The sequence below is a fragment of the Carassius gibelio genome, chromosome A13 (assembly GCF_023724105.1).
Source record: "Carassius gibelio isolate Cgi1373 ecotype wild population from Czech Republic chromosome A13, carGib1.2-hapl.c, whole genome shotgun sequence".
In the NCBI taxonomy this organism is placed as follows: domain Eukaryota; kingdom Metazoa; phylum Chordata; class Actinopteri; order Cypriniformes; family Cyprinidae; genus Carassius; species Carassius gibelio.
The window spans coordinates 14,341,957-14,364,529 of NC_068383.1; the positions used below are offsets into that span (position 1 = coordinate 14,341,957).

Sequence of the window (22,573 nt, forward strand, 5' to 3'; positions counted from 1 at the left end):
AAGAAAGTGCGCATGGAGTGCTGTTGTGATGGAGGCTAGATCACTAACTCACACTTCTAGAGCCTGGATACATCTGAAAACACTGCCAAAATCAGGGGAAATTATGTGCTGTAGTGTTTATTGATAATCTAAAGAAGCTCGGATGGCTATTCACTGTGCTGTCATGCAGAATCACTTATTTTTGGAGCCCGCAGGGAGTTCAGACTGTGTGTGTGTGTGTGGCTGGCTGAACAAATGACTTTTCACACATGAGTCCCTTTGACAGGGACCTTCACCTGCGCTCGGCTCTTTTTCATGTGCATTATATTGATTTCTCTGTCAAAATCTATTCTGAATTCATTTAAGTCCCTCAGAACACTAAGCCTTACTTCATATATAGTAATATTTATTAACTTTTTTCTTTTCTTTTCTAGATTCTGTGTTTTATGACCGAATACAATTTGCCATCAAAAATGGTGTCTAATGAAGATAATAAATAAAACTATAACAATTAAATCAATATAGCAATGTACAACAATACATTAATAAGAAGCTGCACTACAAAACTAAATTAATTAAAACATGATCATTGATATGATACCTTTTCTTGAACATGAATGTGAATGTCACTGCATAACTCTCTCCAGGTATCACAGACCATTCCCTACATGATCATAACGTGTCGAGCGGAATTCTTTGAGGTGTGATTTCAAGAATTTTGGAACTTAAAAATGGACAAAAGACCAAATAAGGTTGAGAATTCCTGCTCTAAGGCCAGCTTTACTTGTTCATTTAAACCTCCTCAGAAAGAGTCTTTAGACTTTAAAAGAGTCTCATACTCTTTGATGAATTCTGTACTTGTACTGTACTCATTTTGTGGTGCACAAAGAGTGCTGTTCTATAACATATCTCTTCTGCTGTCCCAATCTTGACAGATTTGATGCAAATTGCTCCTCTATACTTATCTTAGCCTTTGACTATTTTGTTTTTCATTCTGCATTACCTTATAATGACCGATACCTTATTCTTACAGTATCTGTATGGTCCTAAAGAAATTACAAGACAGACCGCACTAGTGCGGGCTTCGACCCCAGGGAGTTAAAGGTGCATGTTCTTATCATCCATGAAAGAACAACATACTAATCTATTTTTGGTGCATCTTATAACATCATCAAGAAACTGGAACAGGAGATCTTGAGGGACACAAGCACAATTTCAATCTGCTGCCAGTTTATAATGACTGAATATCCTCTACACGTTTAGCTAAAGAGATATTAAGCACAAGACACATGTTAACTTGAGTTATTTACAAATTTGGGCTCCCTGGAATTATATACTCTGAAGTAGGAGTGTCGCAATATACCAGAATTGACGATAACCATGATATTCAAAGTAACAATTATCAATATCGTGATGGCCTGTGCGTAGTAACACTCTATATGTTTAGATCTATAAACAGTTACAGGATTAAAACTGATCTTGAAAAAATGAGTGACCACATTGCTATATTAAACTTGTAAAATGTTAAATTGGTCGCAGTGCCATGCACTTAATGCCTCATATGCGGTCATTCTCCAGTAAGTGTTGTTAGTTAACATTAGTTAATTTAATTAATTAACATATATAAATAACATTAATAATGAACAATATTTCCACAGCATTTATTAATCTTAGTTCATATTAATTTCAGCATTTACTAATGCATTATTAAAATCATAAGTTGTGTTTGTAAACATTAATGCACTGTGAACTAACATGAACAATGAATGACTATTTTTATTAACATTAACAAAGATTAATAAATTGTATGATAAATATATTGTTCATTGTTCATCCATGTTAGTAAATACATTTATGTTAACCAATGGCATCTTATTGTAAAGTGTTACCATTAATATTTATTCATCATACTGTTGAACTTGACAGTATTGTCAATCTTGTTATTTCATAGGAGCTTCAAAGAAGATGGAGAAAGCCAGAGTACAGTATTGTGCTCTGTGTTTATCAGTACCCTTATGTTTGTTGGGTAAAAAGAAAAACTATTTGACTGATATCTTTATCCTCTCAAGGTTTCTATAGATATCACTATATATCCATAATCATGAATTCTTATGGCCACAATAACAGTCATATGAAAGACAACCCTTCTCTGAAGAAATAGTTACAACAGCTCCACAGCATGTAAATGACTATATTGTCTAAGGGCCAATAAACTTCTAAATATCCTCAAGGCTGTTTCAGCAAAAATAGCACAAAACTCCTCAGGCTTCACAACAGAATGTGCTGCCAGCCACAGTTGGCAAAGGGAACATTTAACATAACCATTAGTGGAGTTAGGCTGTTTGCCTCTGTTTGAGTTGGAGGTTGAAACATAGCACTCTTGCCATAAGCTGTAAAACCAGATAAGATCCGCACAATGAGGTTAGATTTCTACTGCCAGTGTAGCTAGATGTGCTGCTAGTGAGGCCTAGCACTGGCTGATAGCAGGATTATTGCTGGGAACTAGGACTGTGAGAGATGGCTTGGTTGCAGTCAATAGACATGGGTATTAACAGAGAACGGTTTAAACAGTAGCAGCACACTGTGGTGTTAAATAGAGATGGGAGTCAAGGGCCAGTGCTGGCAGTTAGTGGAGGCTAATAAGAGAGAGCTTTGATACTGGCCAGCATTCACCATATATTATAGCTTTAACATCAAAATAAGCCATACGGTACATACACTAACTATACTGTTCAAATGTTTAGAGTACAATCTTTTATGTGATTTTAATTCATTAATTCATTCATTATTTGGAAAGAAGTCTTATGCTTACCATTGGTTGTATTTATTTGATCAAAAACAAAAACACTAATATTATGAAATATTATTACACTATAACAGTTTTCTATTTATATATTTTCCAGTGTGATTTATGCTGATAACATTTGTGCTGCTTAATATTTTTGTACAAACTGTGATACATTTTTTTTTTCAGGATTCTTTTGAGAAAAAAACAACAACAACATTATTTAGAAAATGATTTTTTTTAACACTATAAAAGTCCTCCCTGTTACATTTGATCAATTTTATTTGTTCTTGCTAAAAAGAAACAGAATATTTGTTTGACTTTATATATGCCTGGCTTTCTTTACAATAGTTTAAATTGAGCAAAAATATAAAATGACATTAATATAAAACTGTAATGTTAAAGGGATAGTTCACCCAAAAATGAAGATGTGATGTTTATCTGCTTACCCCCAGAGCATCCAAGATGTAGGTTTCTTCAGTAGAACACAAACAGTTAAATCACAGATTTTTAACTGAAACCATTAAAATGTCAGTCTTATAATGTAAGTGGATGTGAATCATGGCTAAACATGCAAAAAAAAATAAAAAAAAATACCTTCCACAAACAAAACAAAATTTGACCCTGTGGCTTGTAACAATATATTGATGTGTAAAGACGCAAAATGATCAGTCTATGCAAGAAACTGAACAGTATTTATATCATTTTTTACCTCTGATTCATGCAATGTGCGAACTGGTCGTACTCTCCTGAGCGCGTTCTCAAGCAGGCACATGAGGCGTCGTCGTCTTTTTTCTCGCTTTATGGTGGATTGCAGACTTATGAGTGCATTACCACCACCTATCTCTCAAATGAACCATTGACACTCCTAATTAAGATTGTAGATAGAGTGTCAATGGTCCATTTGAGAGATAGGTGGCGGTAATGCACTTATAAGGGGCCGTTCACATGTTGCGACTAAAAACGTGTGGAAAACGCTAGGCGCGCCGCTTTCTCCTTTCCAAAGCGCTCGGGCAGTTGTGCTCCTGATGCATCTGCTGTTGCTAAGCAACCATGACCTGCTCTCTCCATGAAGACGTGGAAATTTCAGCAAAGGATAAATGAATTCGCAGCACTAAAAAACTGCTTGGAGTGGCGCTGCTACTAAATTTATTTCAAAATTCCTTCATCTTGGCTGAGCTTTCAATGTTGTTACAGGAAAGGATGAAGCTGATTGGTTGGTTCTTGTCACGACCGGTGGTGCGCTTGTGGCTCTCTGAAAAGTTGAGATGTTTTTAACTGGATGCGTTGCGGACGCGCCTGGAAAAAATGAGCGCGTCGCCTACATTGGGTGCCGGGGGTAAGCAGTTAACATCAAATTTTTATTTTTTGATGAACTATCCCTTTAAAGCCTTGAAACTTTTAACATCTCATTTAACAACATTGATATTTATAGATATCTATAATACTAAAATAATAATATGTTTTAATTGTAAAAACAACAACATCAACAATAATGTTATTATTGTTCTTATAATTTGAATATTTAAGAATATTTGTTGTTGAAATGTGTAAAATTAGAAAATGAGATGCACATAAATAGAACGCATAACAAACATGTTATCAGAATAAAAACAGATGTTCCAACATTCTGAACATTTTGTTCAGTGCAGCTCTAGAAAAGGTAACAGCCTGAGGAAAAGTTGATGATGGATCCCCTGCTTTACAGAACCCATATTGAGCTCTGAAAACTCTGGGGCTGACAGCACAGATGCAGGGTAAACAAACAGCGCATTAAGACCATCTCAGAGTCAGGAGGCTGACAGGTTAAAAGACTGCTTACCCATATGGATGAAAGGCATCCACTCTCTTCCCCAGACTACATTTCCCATGTTACTTTGGTGTCAGCTCTTAAAACGAAATGCAATCCTGGAAAGGTTAAAAAACTGGAAAGTCACACATTTACAAGTTTACAAAGTTCAAAAACATTTGTTTGCTTACTATGCTAAAGATTATGGCACCAACATCACAAATGAATGTCTTTCTGCAGGCTGCATAGTGAGTGTGTTATACCATGGGGGTGTTGGTCATTTGAAACATACTGGGATAAGCCTTATAAACCGATTAGGAAAGAAGCTTTATTCCCATAGGCTCAGTGTTTCTTTCCATGACTTTCTGTCTCTCCAAATCTTGGACCAACAACTGTGCACCACAAGAAAACCACATTATCTGAGCTCATGTTTACAATTTTATAAATAACCTTCCTCAAAACAAATAAAAGGTGTCTCAGCAGGTTTTTAATTTGTTAAGAAGATACAACTTCCTCACTATTGTTATATTTTTATTTTTTTTTCCCCCTACTGTGTACAGATAGATTCTGAAACTGTTCAGGAGCTTATCTATGCTAAACACCTTTGACAAGGTTGGTCGGCCTTTGGAACTAGGGAATTCTTTAACAAGAGAACTACTGGTTTATCTTTGTGCGCAGAGTTTGCCTACATCCCCATGTAAAGGTCATATAACTGGAGACAGATGAGCCACAATCTATGGGGACAACAACCACCAGGGTTACTATTCAACAGATTAGTTGTTGTTATTTTTTATTAAAAAGGCAAACCTTGTGGTAGATCTGTTTGACTCTTTTCTTGTTGTTGTTTTTACTAAAAAAGGTTTAGGTAAAGCTGGATGCTTACTACAATAAAACTGCACCGTGAATTCTGAATGCTACACTACAATGGTTTTATTAATATCTATTACATAGATTCTATGGCTAAACACAAATGCAATTCTTGCAGTCTAATGCTTAAAAATATGTTCCCATGCTTTAATTTCTTGTATGCCTGACTTTCTTTACAACACTTTAAATGATAAGCAATTTAGGTAATGAAAATTTTAATGTTAAACCCTTGAAACCTTTTAAATCGTTTAACACAACAAATCTAATTTATCATTCATAATAATAATAATAATAATAATAATAATAATAATAACAACAATTATACATTATTATAAATATATATGCTACATTAGATGTCCTTATATATATGATTATTAGGAGATATGATTAAAAAAAGTATAAATTCTTCATATAAATCTGAAGAGAAATAATAAATTATATTTAAAATATTATTATATTAAATGTATATGATCTATCATTGATATTGATATTTTACTATTTATATTTTATAAAAGTTATTAAATATATTTGCGTTGTTGTTCCATTCATCTACGATCAACAAAATGTCTGCCTTCAAAGATTTCTTTATATCTTGATTTGACACGGGTCATAACAATCAGAAATGGACTGAAAATATAGGCAGTTCAGCTACCGGCTCGATCCAGGTGCTGATAATGCAAGTTTTTTTTGCACCACTGGCATGTGCTGCTGGACATGTGTTTGGCAATTAAATGTTCAGCCCATTGGAGTCAGGTGAATGATAGCATGTACTTCACATCATTTTGATTCATCAGTGTGCGTTGCACCAAAACAAGCTTAGCGTTTACTATGCCTCTAATGAGTCTCTGCACAAACAGATGTACCCATAGGACATTTGCTAAGTCTTAATTAGAATCCTCTGACAAATCAGACGCCAAGGCGCTCTGGCTATATTGTAAACCCATGCAAACTAGTGAATTACACTACAGTTTAAAGCAAAATATCCCAGATGTTTACCGACATATCCCTTTTTTGAATACTGTTTGAGTAAAATAACACCATCCCCTATCTGAAAAAAACCCACTGACCATCATAAAACAAATTTGCAGCATGTGCAGAAATGGCCTTTGATAGATTGCCCAAATCCATCTCTTAAATCTAAACACACTGTTTCCATGGCGACCATATCTTTGAATTTACTAGATGGTGATGCAGGTACTCCATTCATCTCTTGGCCTTCCTTTTGGTCTATATGTGTGTGATGCTCTCTTGATTTCTATCAGTTCTCACAGGTATCTGAGGTCTGTGTCAGCAGGGACTATATTTTATTTCAAACCACTGACTATGCTTCACTTTAAGTTATGGTAAATCAAACCATTTATTTGCAAACAGATAAGAGAAACTGATGAAAAAAAATGAAAACACAGTGCATTTTTGTGATTTCACAATGAAATATATACAGATCTGTGCAATGAGATCTAAGGAAGTAGAGTTGCAGAGGAAATGCAAGCCAGGTTTAAAATATCCGGTGATTCAATATTTGGTGGAGACTGTCCAAAACACATCAACTAGGCATATATGCTGAGTTTTTCAATACAGTATCAGAAACTGGATTCCCAACGAGATGTAGGGGAGACCAGGGGCAATTTAACAAACTAAACGTCCTCAATGATGAGGGATGACACTTTATATGATCAGTAAAGTTCTCTCTAACTGAGGAAAAAAAGGTTCATGTTGTGAATTTGTAAATTTTACACTGTAAAACTGAAAAGTCAAATGATTTATGTCACATCAACATTACAGAATGTTCATCGTAATTAATATAAAAAGTTACATGAATTTAATAACTGTTTACATTAAGCAACAAAAGTCTTATTCCCAGAATGCTTTGTGTCAGACTATGAGGAGAATAAATGTTAAAATGAAGTGTCTTTTTGTGTGTTTAAAAAAAAAAAATTAATAAAAGGAGAGTGTTAATGTATTAATGTGTTAGTGGTAAATGTTCTGTTATGCTGTTATTTGTAGGGGTTTCCATTATGTTGTAGTTTTCCGGGTGTTACCATTGTGGTGAAGAGTGATAACACAAAAGATGCAAAATAAATAAATAAATAATCTTGACGGAGCCAAGCTGTACAAGTTGTTATTGTGGCTCTGATTTATGTCATAAATTCATAAGTTCATAAAGAGGATTGTTACACTAATAGGCTGCAACTCAAAAACACAGAAAAGAAACAGCTTTCTTAAAATTAATGAAGTCTTTGTTCCCCTGTCTTCTGTAACACAGAAGGAGCCTCAGCACAGAGGAGCCATTGAACCTAATATTCACTGAATAAATTAATTTAAACAGAATCTGCTGTCAGTGCCACTGTAAATGCATTTAACTTTTCATATTTCATTTCAAAAGATTTGAATAGAAAATAAACACACCATGAATGTATACTGAGCACATGCATAGGACAACATTGATGTGCAATTAATATCTTGTCATGAAAAACGTCTCAGGTTACGAATGTAACCATGGTTCCCTGAGAGGGAACGAGACACTGCGTCCTCTTAGGGGACACTATGGGGAACACCTCGTCGTGACCCGTGTCTAAAGCATAATTTGAAAAATGCCTACGTGTTGGCCGGTGACAGCCTCTGACGTCACTACCGGCGCGACTATAAATACGCGCCCGTAGGACCCGTCACTTATCTTCTTCGTGAAGCTCGTGTCCGAAGCATGGCAGGGAGCTAGAGGACGCAGTATCTCGTTCCCTCTCAGGGAACCATTGTTACATTCGTAACCTGAGACGTTCCCTGTCAAGGGAAATTCGAACTGTGTGTTCTTAGGGGACACTATGGGGAACAGTATACCCACGCCGCCATGCTGAGGGGAGTGCAGGCCAGAATCATGGTAAACACTAAGTACCAACTCTACCATTTTACCGGGAGTCGCCCCTGGGATGGTTAGATGGCTGTCCATGACATTAACCCTTATGGCCAAAGGCCTAAGCTACATACCCAACTTACCTGGGGCCTCACTCCTACAGGTAGAGTTGAAGGCTTGGAATCACGAAAGATTCCTTTAAAGGGATATGACTAAGAACCTAGCATGTTCTTTACCAAGTCTTGCCTGTCACACAGGGGCTACCGCTAGCTTTCGCAAAAAACTTGCCGAAAGAGCTGTCCCAACAGCTCTCTAGTAGCAATGCCCTGTTCTAGATAGGTATCAGTGGATACCTGGGTGGAGTGGCCCCCAAGATGAATGGGGCTCTAACCGACTCAAGAAAGGGCACGAAGCAGCCACACGAAGCCCTAACCATATAGGATTTTAGAAAGAACGCAGAGTACTAGCGTGCGAACTTACCACAGTGTGGATTTCAGAAAGTGCACAAAGACTTCACATGCACACTTACCATAGCATGGATTTACAAATACTGTTCTAAGGAGGGGCTCTCGTAGCACTCTGATAGAGCAGCTCGTAGATGGAATGGCCCGTGAGCAGAGAAATTGGAGGAAGAAATGTACAGACGAAGCCTCGGCCACGCCTGTACCATGGTGTCCAGCCCCAGTGGAGCGGGATGAGTCAGAGGAAGCCAGAGGGGATAGTGCGATGCTCTTTTGAGCCGCAAAACCTATCCACCCAAGTCTGGCCAACCTCTCCAACTCTGCTTCATCACCTTGGTGCAAAGGCGCCATTCCCGAGCATCAGCCCCTGCCTCAGCAAGATGTCTGCTCTCACAGTACGTCTCAAAAACAGTATGTAGTACTGAAGCGCTCTGTTGAAAAAATTGAGAATTCAGTCTCCTATGAGAGGAGGACTCCGAGCTCAGAGTAGCATGCTCATAGGCAACCCTTTTCCTTTTGGAAAAGGGGAGCGCTGCTAAACTATTCCCATTTCATGTAACTAAGTGGCCAGGAGACCCCTCAAGGTGACCTGGCCGGACATCCTGCCGGATGCGCCAAGCGGCCAGGCGGCACCTCAGGGTGACCTGACCGGATATCCATGAAATTCCCTGTGCTGTGCCAGTTCTGACAATCAGCCAGGCTCCTTGGGAGGGGGTGTGGGATGGACAACGCAAAGCACTTCCCTCCCATACGCAGGTCTCACACCGCGGCCGCCTGCCGAAAGCCTGTGATCTTGGCCACCTAATACCAGAGCACGAGGCCGGAACTGAGCACTGTAAAGGAAACTCACAGAGTTTGTTAGTAGACATATAACCACCAGCAACATAACACCCATAAGCAGATAAAGAAAGGGTTACAAAGGGTAACTCACCCACCCTCCTGTACTGGAGTCCCGCTTACAGGGCGCCCCCTTTTGGCCCGGAGCGTCAGTAAGGTGGTTACTATAAATATAGGACCAACCAAAAACATCATAGGTCCAGGATAGGAGACTGTTATGTGAGAAACTTTCCATCTAACCTCGATCAGGTGGAGAGCTGGTGGCTAAAGGGGAATTAGGCAGGGGAGGATAAAAACAGAAGTTAAAAACATTTAAAGGAAGTGAGTAACTACTAGGTATCGCTCCGATTCGGACGAGAACGCTGCCTCGTCTGAATCACATCCCTCAGACCCTGCTTACCTCTTCGTGACCCGCGATTCCTCTTGCCCCCTGCCCTTAGCCGGGGAGGAGCGCGAGCTGCAACACTAGCCTTCTGCGCCCGTCTCTGATCCTCAGATCGAGATGGGCCATGACCCCATTGTTGTTCGGGCTCGGACCTGGACCTTCGTGGAATGAAGGATTTAAAGGCAGCTGAGCGCGCCATTGTGTCCCTGAACTTTTCGACCACTATCGCCACGGAGGTACCGAAAAGCTCAGAAGGTGAGACCAGAGCATCCAGAAGAAACCCCCTTTCTTCCCTCCCGATGTCTGCCAGGTTCACCCACAGATGTCTCTCCGTTACCACCATGGCCATAGACCTACCCATGGAGGAGGCGGCCTACCCAGAAGGCGGCCTGCTTAATAGCCCGGAGAGAGAGGTCCGTGGTGTGGCACAGCTCGGCTACCTGGTCAGCTGAAAGGCCCTCACCTGTATCCAGGTCCTTCAGCAGGTCAGCCTGGTAAGCCTGAAGCACTGCCAATCTTGTGCAATGAAACCACAGCCTGACCTGCTGCTGTGTATGATTTACCATTTAAGCGGGATGTATCCTGAAGGGCTTAGATTTCATTTTGCCATGGCACGATCCATAACCACTAACAGCTCCCCATACACAGGGCAGGAGGATTGAGAAGGCTCAACCTCACAGACATCTCCTGCTCTTTCTGGGTAGAACCCAGCAGGGCACTAACTTCAGTATCAGAATGGGTTAATGACAACGCATCTTCCTCCTGAAGTTCACTCTCAATTGCCGCCAGAGAGTGTGAAAAGAAAAGTCCCTTTCTACACTCCTCAACGAGATCCACCTGTGATCCCCACGAGCTCATTCTCTTCCGTGCCTCAGCAACGGCGGGTCCTGAGCCGCGGGATCCAGATGGCTGTCCCTCTTTCCCCAAAAAGAGAGACAAACGAGAGCGGAGCTTTTCCACAGAAAAACGCTCGCAGTGCGCGCAGATTGCCCCCTCAAGGACATCGCGTGCATGCTCTTCGCCCAAACAAAAGGCGCAAAGACTGTGTGTGTCATCAGGTGTCAAATAACGCTGACATGGATGCACACACTGTTTAAACGCCTTGCTAGTGGATGCCATGATATCAATGATAGATCGCTCTTACCGTTTTGGTCATTTCTCAGATGCACGCTTCAAACAAAACAGTCAATGAAGACGAAGAAGATAAGTGACAGGTCCTACGGGCGCGTATTTATAGTCGCGCCGGTAGTGACATCAGAGGCTGTCGCTGGCAAACATGTTGGCGTTTTTCTAAGTATGCTTCAGACACGGGTCACGACGAGGTATACCCCATAGTGTCCCCTAAGAGGACACAGTTTGAAGTTCCCTTGACAGGGAACAAAGATATTCTAAGAAATGGGGCAATGCATTAAAAGTCTCAATTTGAAACATTCAGAACTATGTCAAGGTCAATATATATTTTCGAATAGACAGTCAAAAGATACATAACAAACTACCATTAAAAGTCCACAAAGGCCTTTGCCTTATTATAAATAGATAAACTAAAGTTAGCCTAGTTTAATGAAAGGATCAAAGAAACCAATATCAACTCTGGCTCAATTATTCTGAGCTACAGCCGAGAAGCTCTTCCTTAGAAACAGTCTCCTCAAGCATGATTAGTCAAAACTCTGAGACAGCGCTGTCATCACACACAGATTAATTAACTTCACATAGTTAAATCCTGGGGATTTGTAACAGAAAGCATAACAAAGTCTAGACTCTGTAATCTACTATCTGTACTCATCCACAAGTTCATTGATCAGCTGATGTTAAGGTATAGAGTTTATAGGCGTTAAGCTAACATTAATTCATTCATTCATTATAACCCCCCCCCCCCCCAAAAAAAATAAAGCCATTTGTCTTAATTACCTGCTACAAATTGATTTAGCATCACAACAACAGTATAAAATACTGCATAACATAACTAGCTCGAGATTACATTTGATATACGTTTTTTAACTATTAATGCTTTTTATGAAGAACTTTAAGTAAATTAAATGACTGCAAAGCTAATCTAAAATGTAAATTATGAGAAATATGTATGAAAAGTCAAATACAGACATTTCAACCAATACCGATGCTAATAATCAATATGGTACCAATATTATGTGCATCATTATTTATTTTTTTATTTTAAAATGCATTTATCCTCACTCAGCCAGACTCTTCACCCCAAAACCTGCTTCATGCTGCAGGTACAGAAAGAAAAGCCAGGAGTCCCACAGTCCTCCATAAGGCTCTTACAATCGCTAGTCTTGTCTCAGATCTATAATAACCTGAGATGCTAAAATAACTTGCATGCATTGGCCCCTCATTCATGAAACATTCGTAAATGCAGTATATGAGTAAACTCGGAGTAATTACTTGAATACGGACCTCTCCAAAAACTCTCCTCTGGATTCACAAATACTTCGTAAGGGTCAGATTTGATTTAATTAAATGTAATTTTGTTAAATGTGTGTATATTAAGGAATTCCAATCATTTGTAAATAAGCCGCGCGTGCATGCTCATTCGCAATTTGCATATTCCCTGCCTATGAATTACAGCTACACAAATTACGTATCTAGGAATGGTGTGGAATCCTTTCAGGAAAGTAACATGTTACGAGTATCTTATTTTGAAGAATAATAATGAATATAAAAATGCAGTAACCAGTAATATTGATTTCTCTACCGATGTCTTGTACAAGTGATGGTTGGCCAATGTAATTTTTGTAATGCCCCTCCTCGCATGTGATTGGATAGCTAAGGGACAGTGTTGAGCTCTGCGTTTTACCCAACGTTAAAAAGTAAAAAATTAAACAAAGACTAGGCAAATTAACTCGTTAAATATCATTTTAATCAATAGTGTATCAAATTTGTCATCAATTTCTCTAAAAGAATACAGAATGTTTGAATGTTTTAGTCACCATTTACACGTGGTAGGGTGCAGGTGTACATTTCTTTTGCACTGACCTAACATTTTTTATGTATCCAAAAATCTACAGTATGTCAGAACAACTTCCCAAATGATTTACAAAACATTGTTCTGTTCTGTTTCATGAACGAGTCCCATTGACTCTATTTTGTGCAGTCAAGCTTTGAAACAAAGCTATTTCTTGCACCTGAAAAATATAACTTTTCATAAAAGCACATTTAATATGATTTTTTTTTTTGGTGGGGGGGGGGGGGTACCCTGATACCCTCTTACATCCTAGTACTAAAACAATATGTCAAATTAAATATCTGGAAATTACATAATTTACACTTAATATTATTCAATCCAATGACATTATACAGATATTTGTCAAATTCCAGGAATATCACAAGAGAACTTTGCCATGGAGTTACCATAACTAGAAAGCAGCAAAGATCCTGAGGAAAGAGGGATTTGGGAAAACAAAAATCCATTGTTACAACTCGAACGAGACATGTAAAATCTAAACCTAAGGCGTGTTCTTTGTACTCCTTTTCAACAGCACAAATCTACTAAACCCATCAAACAGTCTGCACATTTTAGTACTCCAGGGATTCATTTCCTAAGGCAGAAACAGTAAAAAATGAGGGAGCATATGAGAAGCCCAGAAGCTTTATGGATCCGTTTGTGTGATTCTCATGGGCTTTTTTTCCCACTCATTTTCAAAGCATCATTTTAAAGCAGCACAATGCTGAATAAAAGAGTGCTGCATGCACCAAACGTGATAACGACAGAGTAGTCTGAAATAAATAACCAGTCACCTGAAATAAAAACACTGCATCAGAACAAGCTTCTAAAATAAAGCACTGTGACTGACAAAAACATGAAGTGTGATATTGTTTAACATGATATTGTTTTCAGTTGAATCAAACTGGGACGTTCTGGCTCTGTAATGATTGAATCACTATAATCAAACTATCAGCAGGAATCAAAGCTAAGCACTCAGCACCAAGTACGCTCGTTTTTATGCCACTTTTAAAGACTTTAATTATCTGTGAATAAAACTGATCAACATAACAAATAAGCCCCGCAGAAAGATTAATCAACCAACAGACAATAAAATGATATGTGTTGCTAAATAAAATGGTTTTATGCATCTATTGGTGCTGAGACAGATCCATGAGAGGCCAGCTGGTAAAATGCAAAAAAGAGGATGGACAAATATAAGATATTAATTTCCTGATTCCAAAATGAGTCAGAATAATGTTAAAACAGGTAGAAACAGATGTGGCGTGCCTGCTACCCTAAGAGAGGCAGGAACCTTTTCAGCAAGGACAGAAATATAAGGTGTAAATAACAGCAGATCTGCAGTGCAGCACAAATCAGAGTCTGACTCCATCTAGTTTGCTCCTGCCAGATACAAAACATATGAAGTCATTGCCACGAGCCCAGCAATCCCATAAAACTGATGAATTGCTTTTGATTCTCTCTGATCTCCACATGACTATAATGTTGATTTGGCCGGCACGTCATCACCACTGTATGTTGTATGGAGCACTGAGGCCTTACCTTAGGATACTGCTGCACCGGGATCAGCACGCGCTCTGACAGTTTGATGTTTTTGTTGCTGATGATATCCAAGTATTTCTTCACCTCGCCGTCTTTTCTCAACTCGTCTCCTTCAAACTTTCCAATCTCTGAATGAAAGAAAGAAAAAATAATAGCTCAGGTCAAATAATGTCACAAAATCCAGCCCTGAATATTAGGAAAAACTCAAAATGCTTTTAGATCTTTTCAGCTTCCGGTGGCAGGTTTATTAACAGCAATTAAATAAATACTCCACGTAGAAAGTATCTTGTCGGCGTAAGCCTGCTAAGCCCTTATTCGCATGACAAAAACAAATTGAAAAGCTGCTGCGCAAAACTGTAATATTTTGTGCTTGAGGAATTTTATGGTGCTTTTGAGAATTGAGCCGGAGACTTAGCAGCCACACAACATTAAAGGGGCTTGAAATGAAGCTGTCACCTGGACTCCTCCAGGGATCCTCTTCTGTCATTGCTAAATTAATGCTCAGCAGAATTGAGAATTATGAACCTGTGCAACTCGTGTAAAACATGGAGCAGGAAAAGAAGGCCAGGGAAGTCAGCAGGTGAAGGTAGACCATTATTTTTCAACTCTCCTCTGGTAAGACTCTCACCTGCTCAGACCTGCAGAATACCATACTGTCTCATATTAACTTCTATACTGTATGTAGGAAGGAGCAGTTTGGATTTCATTCCAGTATCTTTTCAAGTTCTAGACCCAAAAGAATGATTGTTTTAACAATAGCTTAATGTGGTGGTCTTAGTGAATACAACATAGGTCGTCTGCTGTTTTATGGCACCTTATGTATTTAAAATGGAACTTTTGCAGTTATTTCTGCAGTTATTTTGATCCAGCTGGTCTGAAGGTGATTTTTAGAGGATGTATGAAGTCAGTTCAAATCTGTAGATCTTATTTTTTTTAAAAAAACAGGTATTGGGAAAAAAAATACAGTATGATCTCAGTTTACAGATGGATTTTATGTTTCATTTTAGCCTTTTATTATTAAATAATAATAATAAAATATGAATCTAATAAGCCACTGCTTTAAACCTAACAAACCTATTTCACTTGAAAAAATTTTTTAAAAAAAAATTATATCAAAAAAAGTAAGCAATGACATGGTTTATGTAAAAATCACCTGATACATTTTTTTATATTTTTTTTGTACTAGGGATGCTTTTCTTCCTTTCGTCTTTGCCCTTTGGCTGAAGGGTATGAAAGAAACCAAACCAGGCTGAAAATAAGACACATCTGCAAAAGAAGATCTAACAATTAGGCATGACAATGTATTTAACGGAGAATGGCTACATACATCCTGAATTAAGATTTGTTTCTGCAAAAACTGTAACATAGGAATTTAAGGAAAGTATAATCACTTTGTCCTCTTGCTTATGATTACATGTAAACTCATTTGAAATATTGAAAATACTTCTCAGTATTGTAATCCACTTGGAACAGACTCTTCTGTTATGCATTTCTAATTCTATTTTATTTGCCCAGAAAAGATTTGATCACAGCAGCTGTTTTTCCTTAGACTTTTTGCAAAATACAAACTGCAAAAACAAACAAATTCTACATAAAAAAAGAGTGCTGTAAAACCTCTTTGTTTTCGGATTTCATTGGTTTTTGATTCCCCTAAACACAACGAAAACATCTCTTGAGTATGCTATGCACGCCTGACAACGCTAACTAACAAAAGTCTCTGGGTGCTATTTAGGAACTGCTGATCTGAACTTATTGAGAGAGTAAAAGACCAAAAAGTCCACAAAATGGGCTTTTAGTTGATACATATAACAATTTCAAGGGTGAGTGGCTCTGTGGAATAAGTATCGCAGCATAAAAGGAAAGATCCATGCTTAAATTCTGGCCCTGGGTGTTTTTTCAGACATCTGTTGTTGTTTTTTCAGACATCTTTGCATAAAACACTGTAGCCCAACTTGTTTAAGAAGTGCCCTATACAGTTACTGATGCATGGACAATTGATTGGTCATTCAAAGTATTTAAAAAAATCATTCAAATATTTAAATCCTAAAATAAATATATAAACTGATCTATCAAAAAGTCATTAAAATATGTTCACTGCACTATTTGATCATTTTGAAATTGAATCCTCTTGACATTACAATAAGCATAAAAAAATCATAGAATGTCAAATATACTCATTCTTCATTTGTTACATTTTTTATTTTTGTACTCCTCACTGTGTGTTTACCATTTCTCTGTAATTTGTAACCTAATCAGTGCAATAATTGCTTTGCATTCTCCTGACACACTCATACACACATATAAAGTTACAGAGGTGTAGGTTTAAAAATGATTAAATAATTCATCTAAAGATGATCAATGTACAATACACCTCGGTGAGGAGTGCAGAACAAGGAAACGAAGGAGAATTCACAGTAAACACATGCTTTAATCCATCCAAAACAGGGTAGACAGAGCAGACAGAGCAGACAGAGCAGACAGGAACACACGTACAGTAGCATGGAAGACAACATTCAATACCAGACAAAGAAACATGGAATGACACAGGGCTTAAGTAACGGGACTAATTATGGGAATAATGAGAAACACCTGTAACTAATGAGGTAACACCTGAGATCAAGGACACAATGAGACTAGGAGAAAAACACACAGAATGATTCAAGGGGTGTGACAGTGACTCTGTCACAGGATCTGGAGGAGGCAGCTGTCAAAAGTGAGAGATGTAAATTAGTCTGGGCTAATTGTAAATTTCTCGAACCCGAATTGTGTTTCTGCCTCAGCAATGTCTCTAAAGAAAGAACCATGGGTAATAATCACAGTCCCCTTCCCATTCAGAAAAGTCAACTCTGCAGGAATAGTAGCTTTATAGTAATCAACCAGAACACAAATTAGCAGAGAGCTGAGGCAATCTCAGCTCCAAAAGGCCCTCCGTGATTGTATTTTCCTATTTAATAACATAAATCCCACACTGAAGGATACGCTTGATCTATAATAAAACCCATTTTTTTGGACATTTTCAATCTATGGAACACATATAAAGGAGTTAATACTAACTTCTTGGCAGCATTTTAACTACGTCAGCTTGTGAATTGTTGCCCTGCATGTCACCCGAGGGAAACTTTCAGACTACTTTTTTATATGCTACTCATTCATACTACTTCAGCAAACAAAGACCACCTTTATCAGTTTTAGATTAAGTTAATATTTTGGTTAAATTGTTATTATAATTCTTGCTTCGATGTCTAGAAATCAGACTTCCAGTTTAATCTTGTTAAGAAATCATGACACTTAAAGGTCAGGGGTGATTCAGTCCTGTGTCTATGTAGTAGAAAGGCCATTTTTAAATAACTGGTGCTATGTGACTAAAGAAAATCAAGAAAAAGGGCTATGGTGTTCCCATTTGCCCAAAAGGTAAGTTATGCATCATTCATCTGACTGTAGCTGACAAATAAACTGGATCCATGCAACATGGAGAAAGAATACACATTGTTCATTTACATATAAATGGTCAAATTATGACACCGTTCTGATTAATGTCAACATTCTTGTGCATGAAAATGCAATCAATGAGAAACTGAGGTCAAAACACACATACAATATCCATTAAACACATCATATTCAAAGTGAGATATTGTTATTTTCGAAACGTTATACTTTTATTTGTTGGAACATGTCTATTCCCAACACCATGATTTTTCAATTGGCTTCATAATATTAGTCTCAGATGAGTATGGGAAACTCATTTCAGTTTCTGAATATTAATATAGTTCCATCTTCTGTAGATCTCAACAAATATTAAAAGTCTTTACTATTAGAAACCTCTTCTCTTTTCATTTCCTTCCCCATCATACAACACCCTGCATTGTGCATCGCTCTAATTTACATTACTTAATTAACCTTAGTGGCCCAGCGGGAATGTAGATATTTTTTTATAGTTTAGTCACAGGTGATATTTTCACATTGTGCATCTCAAGACACTTATCTTCTACACTCAAATACACTAACATTAACACTGACATAAAGCATTCATATTCCAGTGAAATGTGTTTTAATCGTTGAACAACAATTCAGGGTGAATGATAATGATTTTTCCTGGATGTTTCTTAATGGGCAGGAAAAGACATTGAATGCTAATGTTTAACCTCCAACGTAAAGAATATATTGTCTTGCTTCCTAAACAGAATAAAATTGAGCCTGACGTGTGCTGCATTACTCACGTGTGTGTGTGTGTGTGTGTGTTTGTGTGTGTGTGTAGTTAATGTAATTTGAAATACTTTACAATAAGTTCATTAGTTTACATTAGTTAACTACTTTAGTTAACATGCACTAAGAATGAACAATACTTCTACAGCATTTATTAATATCAGTTAATGTTAATTTCAGCATTTACTAATGCATTGTTAAAAACAAAGTTGTGATTGTTAACAATAGTTAATGCCCTGTGAATTAATATGAACTAACGATGAACTCTGTATTTTCATTAACATTAACAAAGTTTAATAAATACTGTAAAAAATGTGTGGTTCCTGGTTCGTTCCTCTACGCTAATACACTAATGGAACCTTATTGTAAAGTGTTACCATGTAATTGTATCCGTTTATATTATTTAATGGACATGAGCTGACATGAATTACCAATGTTAATATTTTTTGTTTTTGTTTTTAAAATAACTATTCTATGCTTTTTATACACACATACGTATAATGTTAACACAACTTTTATTTTGGATGCGATTAATCATGAATAATCGATTTGACACCTCTAGTTTTAATACATTTTAAAATATTATTTATTCTTGTTATGGTAAAACAAAATTTTTCAGTGTTGCATAATCCTTTAGAAATCATTCTAATATACAAATTTGGTGCTCAAGAAACAAATATTTCTATTATAAATGTGTGTTTTGGAGACCATGTTTTTAAGAATTTATTAATGAAAAGAAAGTTTCAAAACAGCATCTTAAATAGAAGTATTTCATAACATTATACATTTCATTAATATCACTTTCAAAAACAAAAATCCCCAAACCTGTTTATTAAACATATATGTGTGCACAAATTACTGAATGCCCTTTTTGCTGTATTCATTCAGTTACTGACAGCTCACTAACAGTAAAATGAAGACCAAAAATACAAAAATGCCTTAAATCATTGTGACATGCTTTTTAGCAAATCTATTTTCTCCATTAAATTTTAAATCATAAGAAGATTCCTTAATTGAACTTTTGCCGGGGGGCTCATATTATGCATGAATAAGGAGCTGAGAGTGTGGCTGTCATGCATTAAAAGGACGATATGATTTCTGCTCCAGCTTTGCACAGTCTCCATTCAGACGGGGCTGGAGATGATTATTGAGAAGAGCAAAGGGAAAGAGAAATAGTTTTTAGATCCCACACATTTGCTTCACCTGTCTGAAGCATACACAAAAATGAAATCACACACTTAATTCAGTATCCAATTTTGTTCTTTAGCCAAAATGGACACTAACATCTGCCACATACTTAATATTGAGGCAAATTATTCCAGGATCTCAAGGACAAGCCTGTTCAGTTGCTGTTGCTGTCAGCCATACCACATTCTCCATGAAGAGTGATATTTCATCAAGTCACCAAACATGCTTGCAAAAGAGTGCTACTCGCTACCTCTCACAGCAAGTGTATGGGCATCCCATTTTTAGAAGGTGTTGCTGTAACAGCAAGAAGAAAATGAATCTGCCATCCAGCCTGAGGAACAAAGACACTTGGGATCTCTTTGTTCCAGCTGGAGTTTCAGGAATAATATATGCAGTGCAGTTCACTGCTCGAGCAAACACAAGTGACCTGTGCCAAAAACAAAAATATCCTGGTGGAATATATAAATGCAAAACCTGTCATAAGTAGCATTTAATGAGCTTTATAGCTAATAATGAAAAAGTGTGTAATTGTAGTATAGAAATTAATCCATTCAATCAATATTTCCAGCCACTCTTTTATTTCTTTCCACCAACCGTAAACCTCACAGGATTGTGGGATATTAAAGGAAGCAAAGGATATACGTCTACACTGCTTCAAAATCCAACTCGGATAAATGCAATTGATGCCTTCCTACATCCATATACACTAACTAAGAAGGCATAGTTTTCACAGCCATTAACTAGAGGAAGGCAACATGCAAAAGAATCATGAAGCAGAGGGCCAAATATACAGAGAGGTGACTGGCACACAATAATTAGTTCCATCAGTAAGCCTAAGAGAAGAATATGAAAAAATAATAATAAAAAAAATAGAAAAAAATTCTTCTAACTTCTACAGTCACACTTCTAGGAACTCACAGCTAAACAAGGTCTTCTTGTAGTCTCCAATTGCTACAAAATATAAAAATGACCCGGCACATCCCGTATCATTAGAACAGGGTATCAAGCCATCTATCAATTTCAGCTGTGGAACAACATCAACATATTTATCAAAATATTAATGTAGCTGGCATTAACCTATTAGCCTGCACATGATTACACTGTGATAGAGAGCTGTGGCTTGATAAGTTTTCAAATGGGAAGCTGTTAGGAACAGCTGATCCTATCAACATACCCATTTTTAATAGCTCACTCTCTACATACTAATGTCTGGAGGATTGCAGTAGCTGGTCTAACAAAGTGTGTGACTGCAATCTTGTTCAAATTTATACTGCAGGAGAACTAAATCAAGTAAAAAAACTGCTTATGAAAATTGAGACATATCATTAAACATTCATTCTATCTTGAGACATTGGCCTAATGATTTTGTTTTGTCAGGACAAGGTTACTGCTAGATCCCACTTTTGATCAACTGCATCCATAAGCACTAATTTAAGACTTCTGGAAGCGTATGAACTGTGTAGAATCTGAAAGATGTGTGTATTAAACCACAAATATAACTAGATTGACTTGCTAATCCTGGTTAACTTGGACTGCAAACATTTAGTAAACACTGTGTAATTTAAAGAAATGGTTTACAAACTGCTGCTTAGCAAGGTCCCATTAACCCCTGCTAGGAAATGTTGTAACTGCACTATCCTATAATAAAAAGTATTTTTATTACACTAAAAAAAAATGAAGAAAAAAAAAACAAGTGTATTCTATAAGTAGATACTTTTTAAAGGCTCTTAAAAGGCATTCTTAAAAATGAGCCATGAGCAACAACCTCCAAATCTATTACTACCACTAGGTGTTGCGTCAGCCGAGCAACTGCCATTGAGTTGAATGGGAATATTGAATGTTATTATAGTGAATGGTGATTAATTACTGAAATACTGTATGACACTCATGCTGTTCTATATAATTAAGTGTGTTGTGGTAGAATTTTCCCATCAGGCACAGCAATTCTTGAGAGTCATATTACTGTTGTTTAAAACAAAATTTAATCACTACAGCTGTGGCTGTAAAAGCATAAAATATATAAATATATTTCAACATTCTCCAATTTGGAAAAAAAAAATGCTTTGTGTGCTGCTTTTCATTTGAGTCACCGTCAACCACAAATAAATGTCCAGCAATGAATGACCAGCTGTTTTAATAATATAAGAGCACTTTGATTTAAATGCTTAATTTTAATTTAATTTCATCAGGGAGAAAATATTTCAGCAAAATCCTGCCTCATCTTTAACACCACCTTGTAATATCCATTCCAAAATTGTTTGTTACTTAGCAATTTTTTGCTATCTTACTTTTTGTCTCTATGAGAAAAAGAAGCCACATTTTAGAAAAAGGGACTCTAAAGTGGATGCAGTAGCAGTCTGTCCTTTTCTTAGTAGTTTGCATCAAGTCACCTCTATAAAAGCAATTCAGCAATACACTTTACAAGATCAAAATGACAGAATGGAATTTGAAGCATCCTCTTTGTTCCCTTATGAGGAACAGCTTATTCCAGTCGGTGGTTCTCTGGAGTGGACTGTCTCACCTGAAAATCGAAAACCTCTGGATGGAGAAGATGAATAAACTTTAAACAGTCTCCTTCAGCCATAGATACCCTATCTTTTCTGAGACAAACATGTCAACTCATTTTGCTTATATCCAATATCAAAATGTAGTATATGAGATATTACCTTATATCAAGAGTGATATTGCCATATAAAGTAAGGCAATAAGGCAATAAGGCAATATATG

At 37.2% G+C, this 22,573-nt stretch overlaps 1 protein-coding gene across 7 annotated transcripts in view; it reads right to left on the reverse strand.

Moving 5' to 3' along the window:
• Positions 1-22,573, reverse strand: part of LOC128026248 (KH domain-containing, RNA-binding, signal transduction-associated protein 2-like) — a 72,815-nt gene that overhangs the window by 46,479 nt on the left and 3,763 nt on the right. For all 7 annotated transcript variants that reach the window (XR_008186378.1, XR_008186380.1, XR_008186377.1 and 4 more), the window contains exon 2: positions 14,456-14,583. Coding sequence is in view for 3 of the 7 variants with exons in the window: in XM_052613124.1 (XP_052469084.1) it covers positions 14,456-14,583 (128 nt within the window). In the remaining 4 variants the exon portion in view is untranslated. The remainder of the gene's footprint in view (positions 1-14,455; positions 14,584-22,573) is intronic.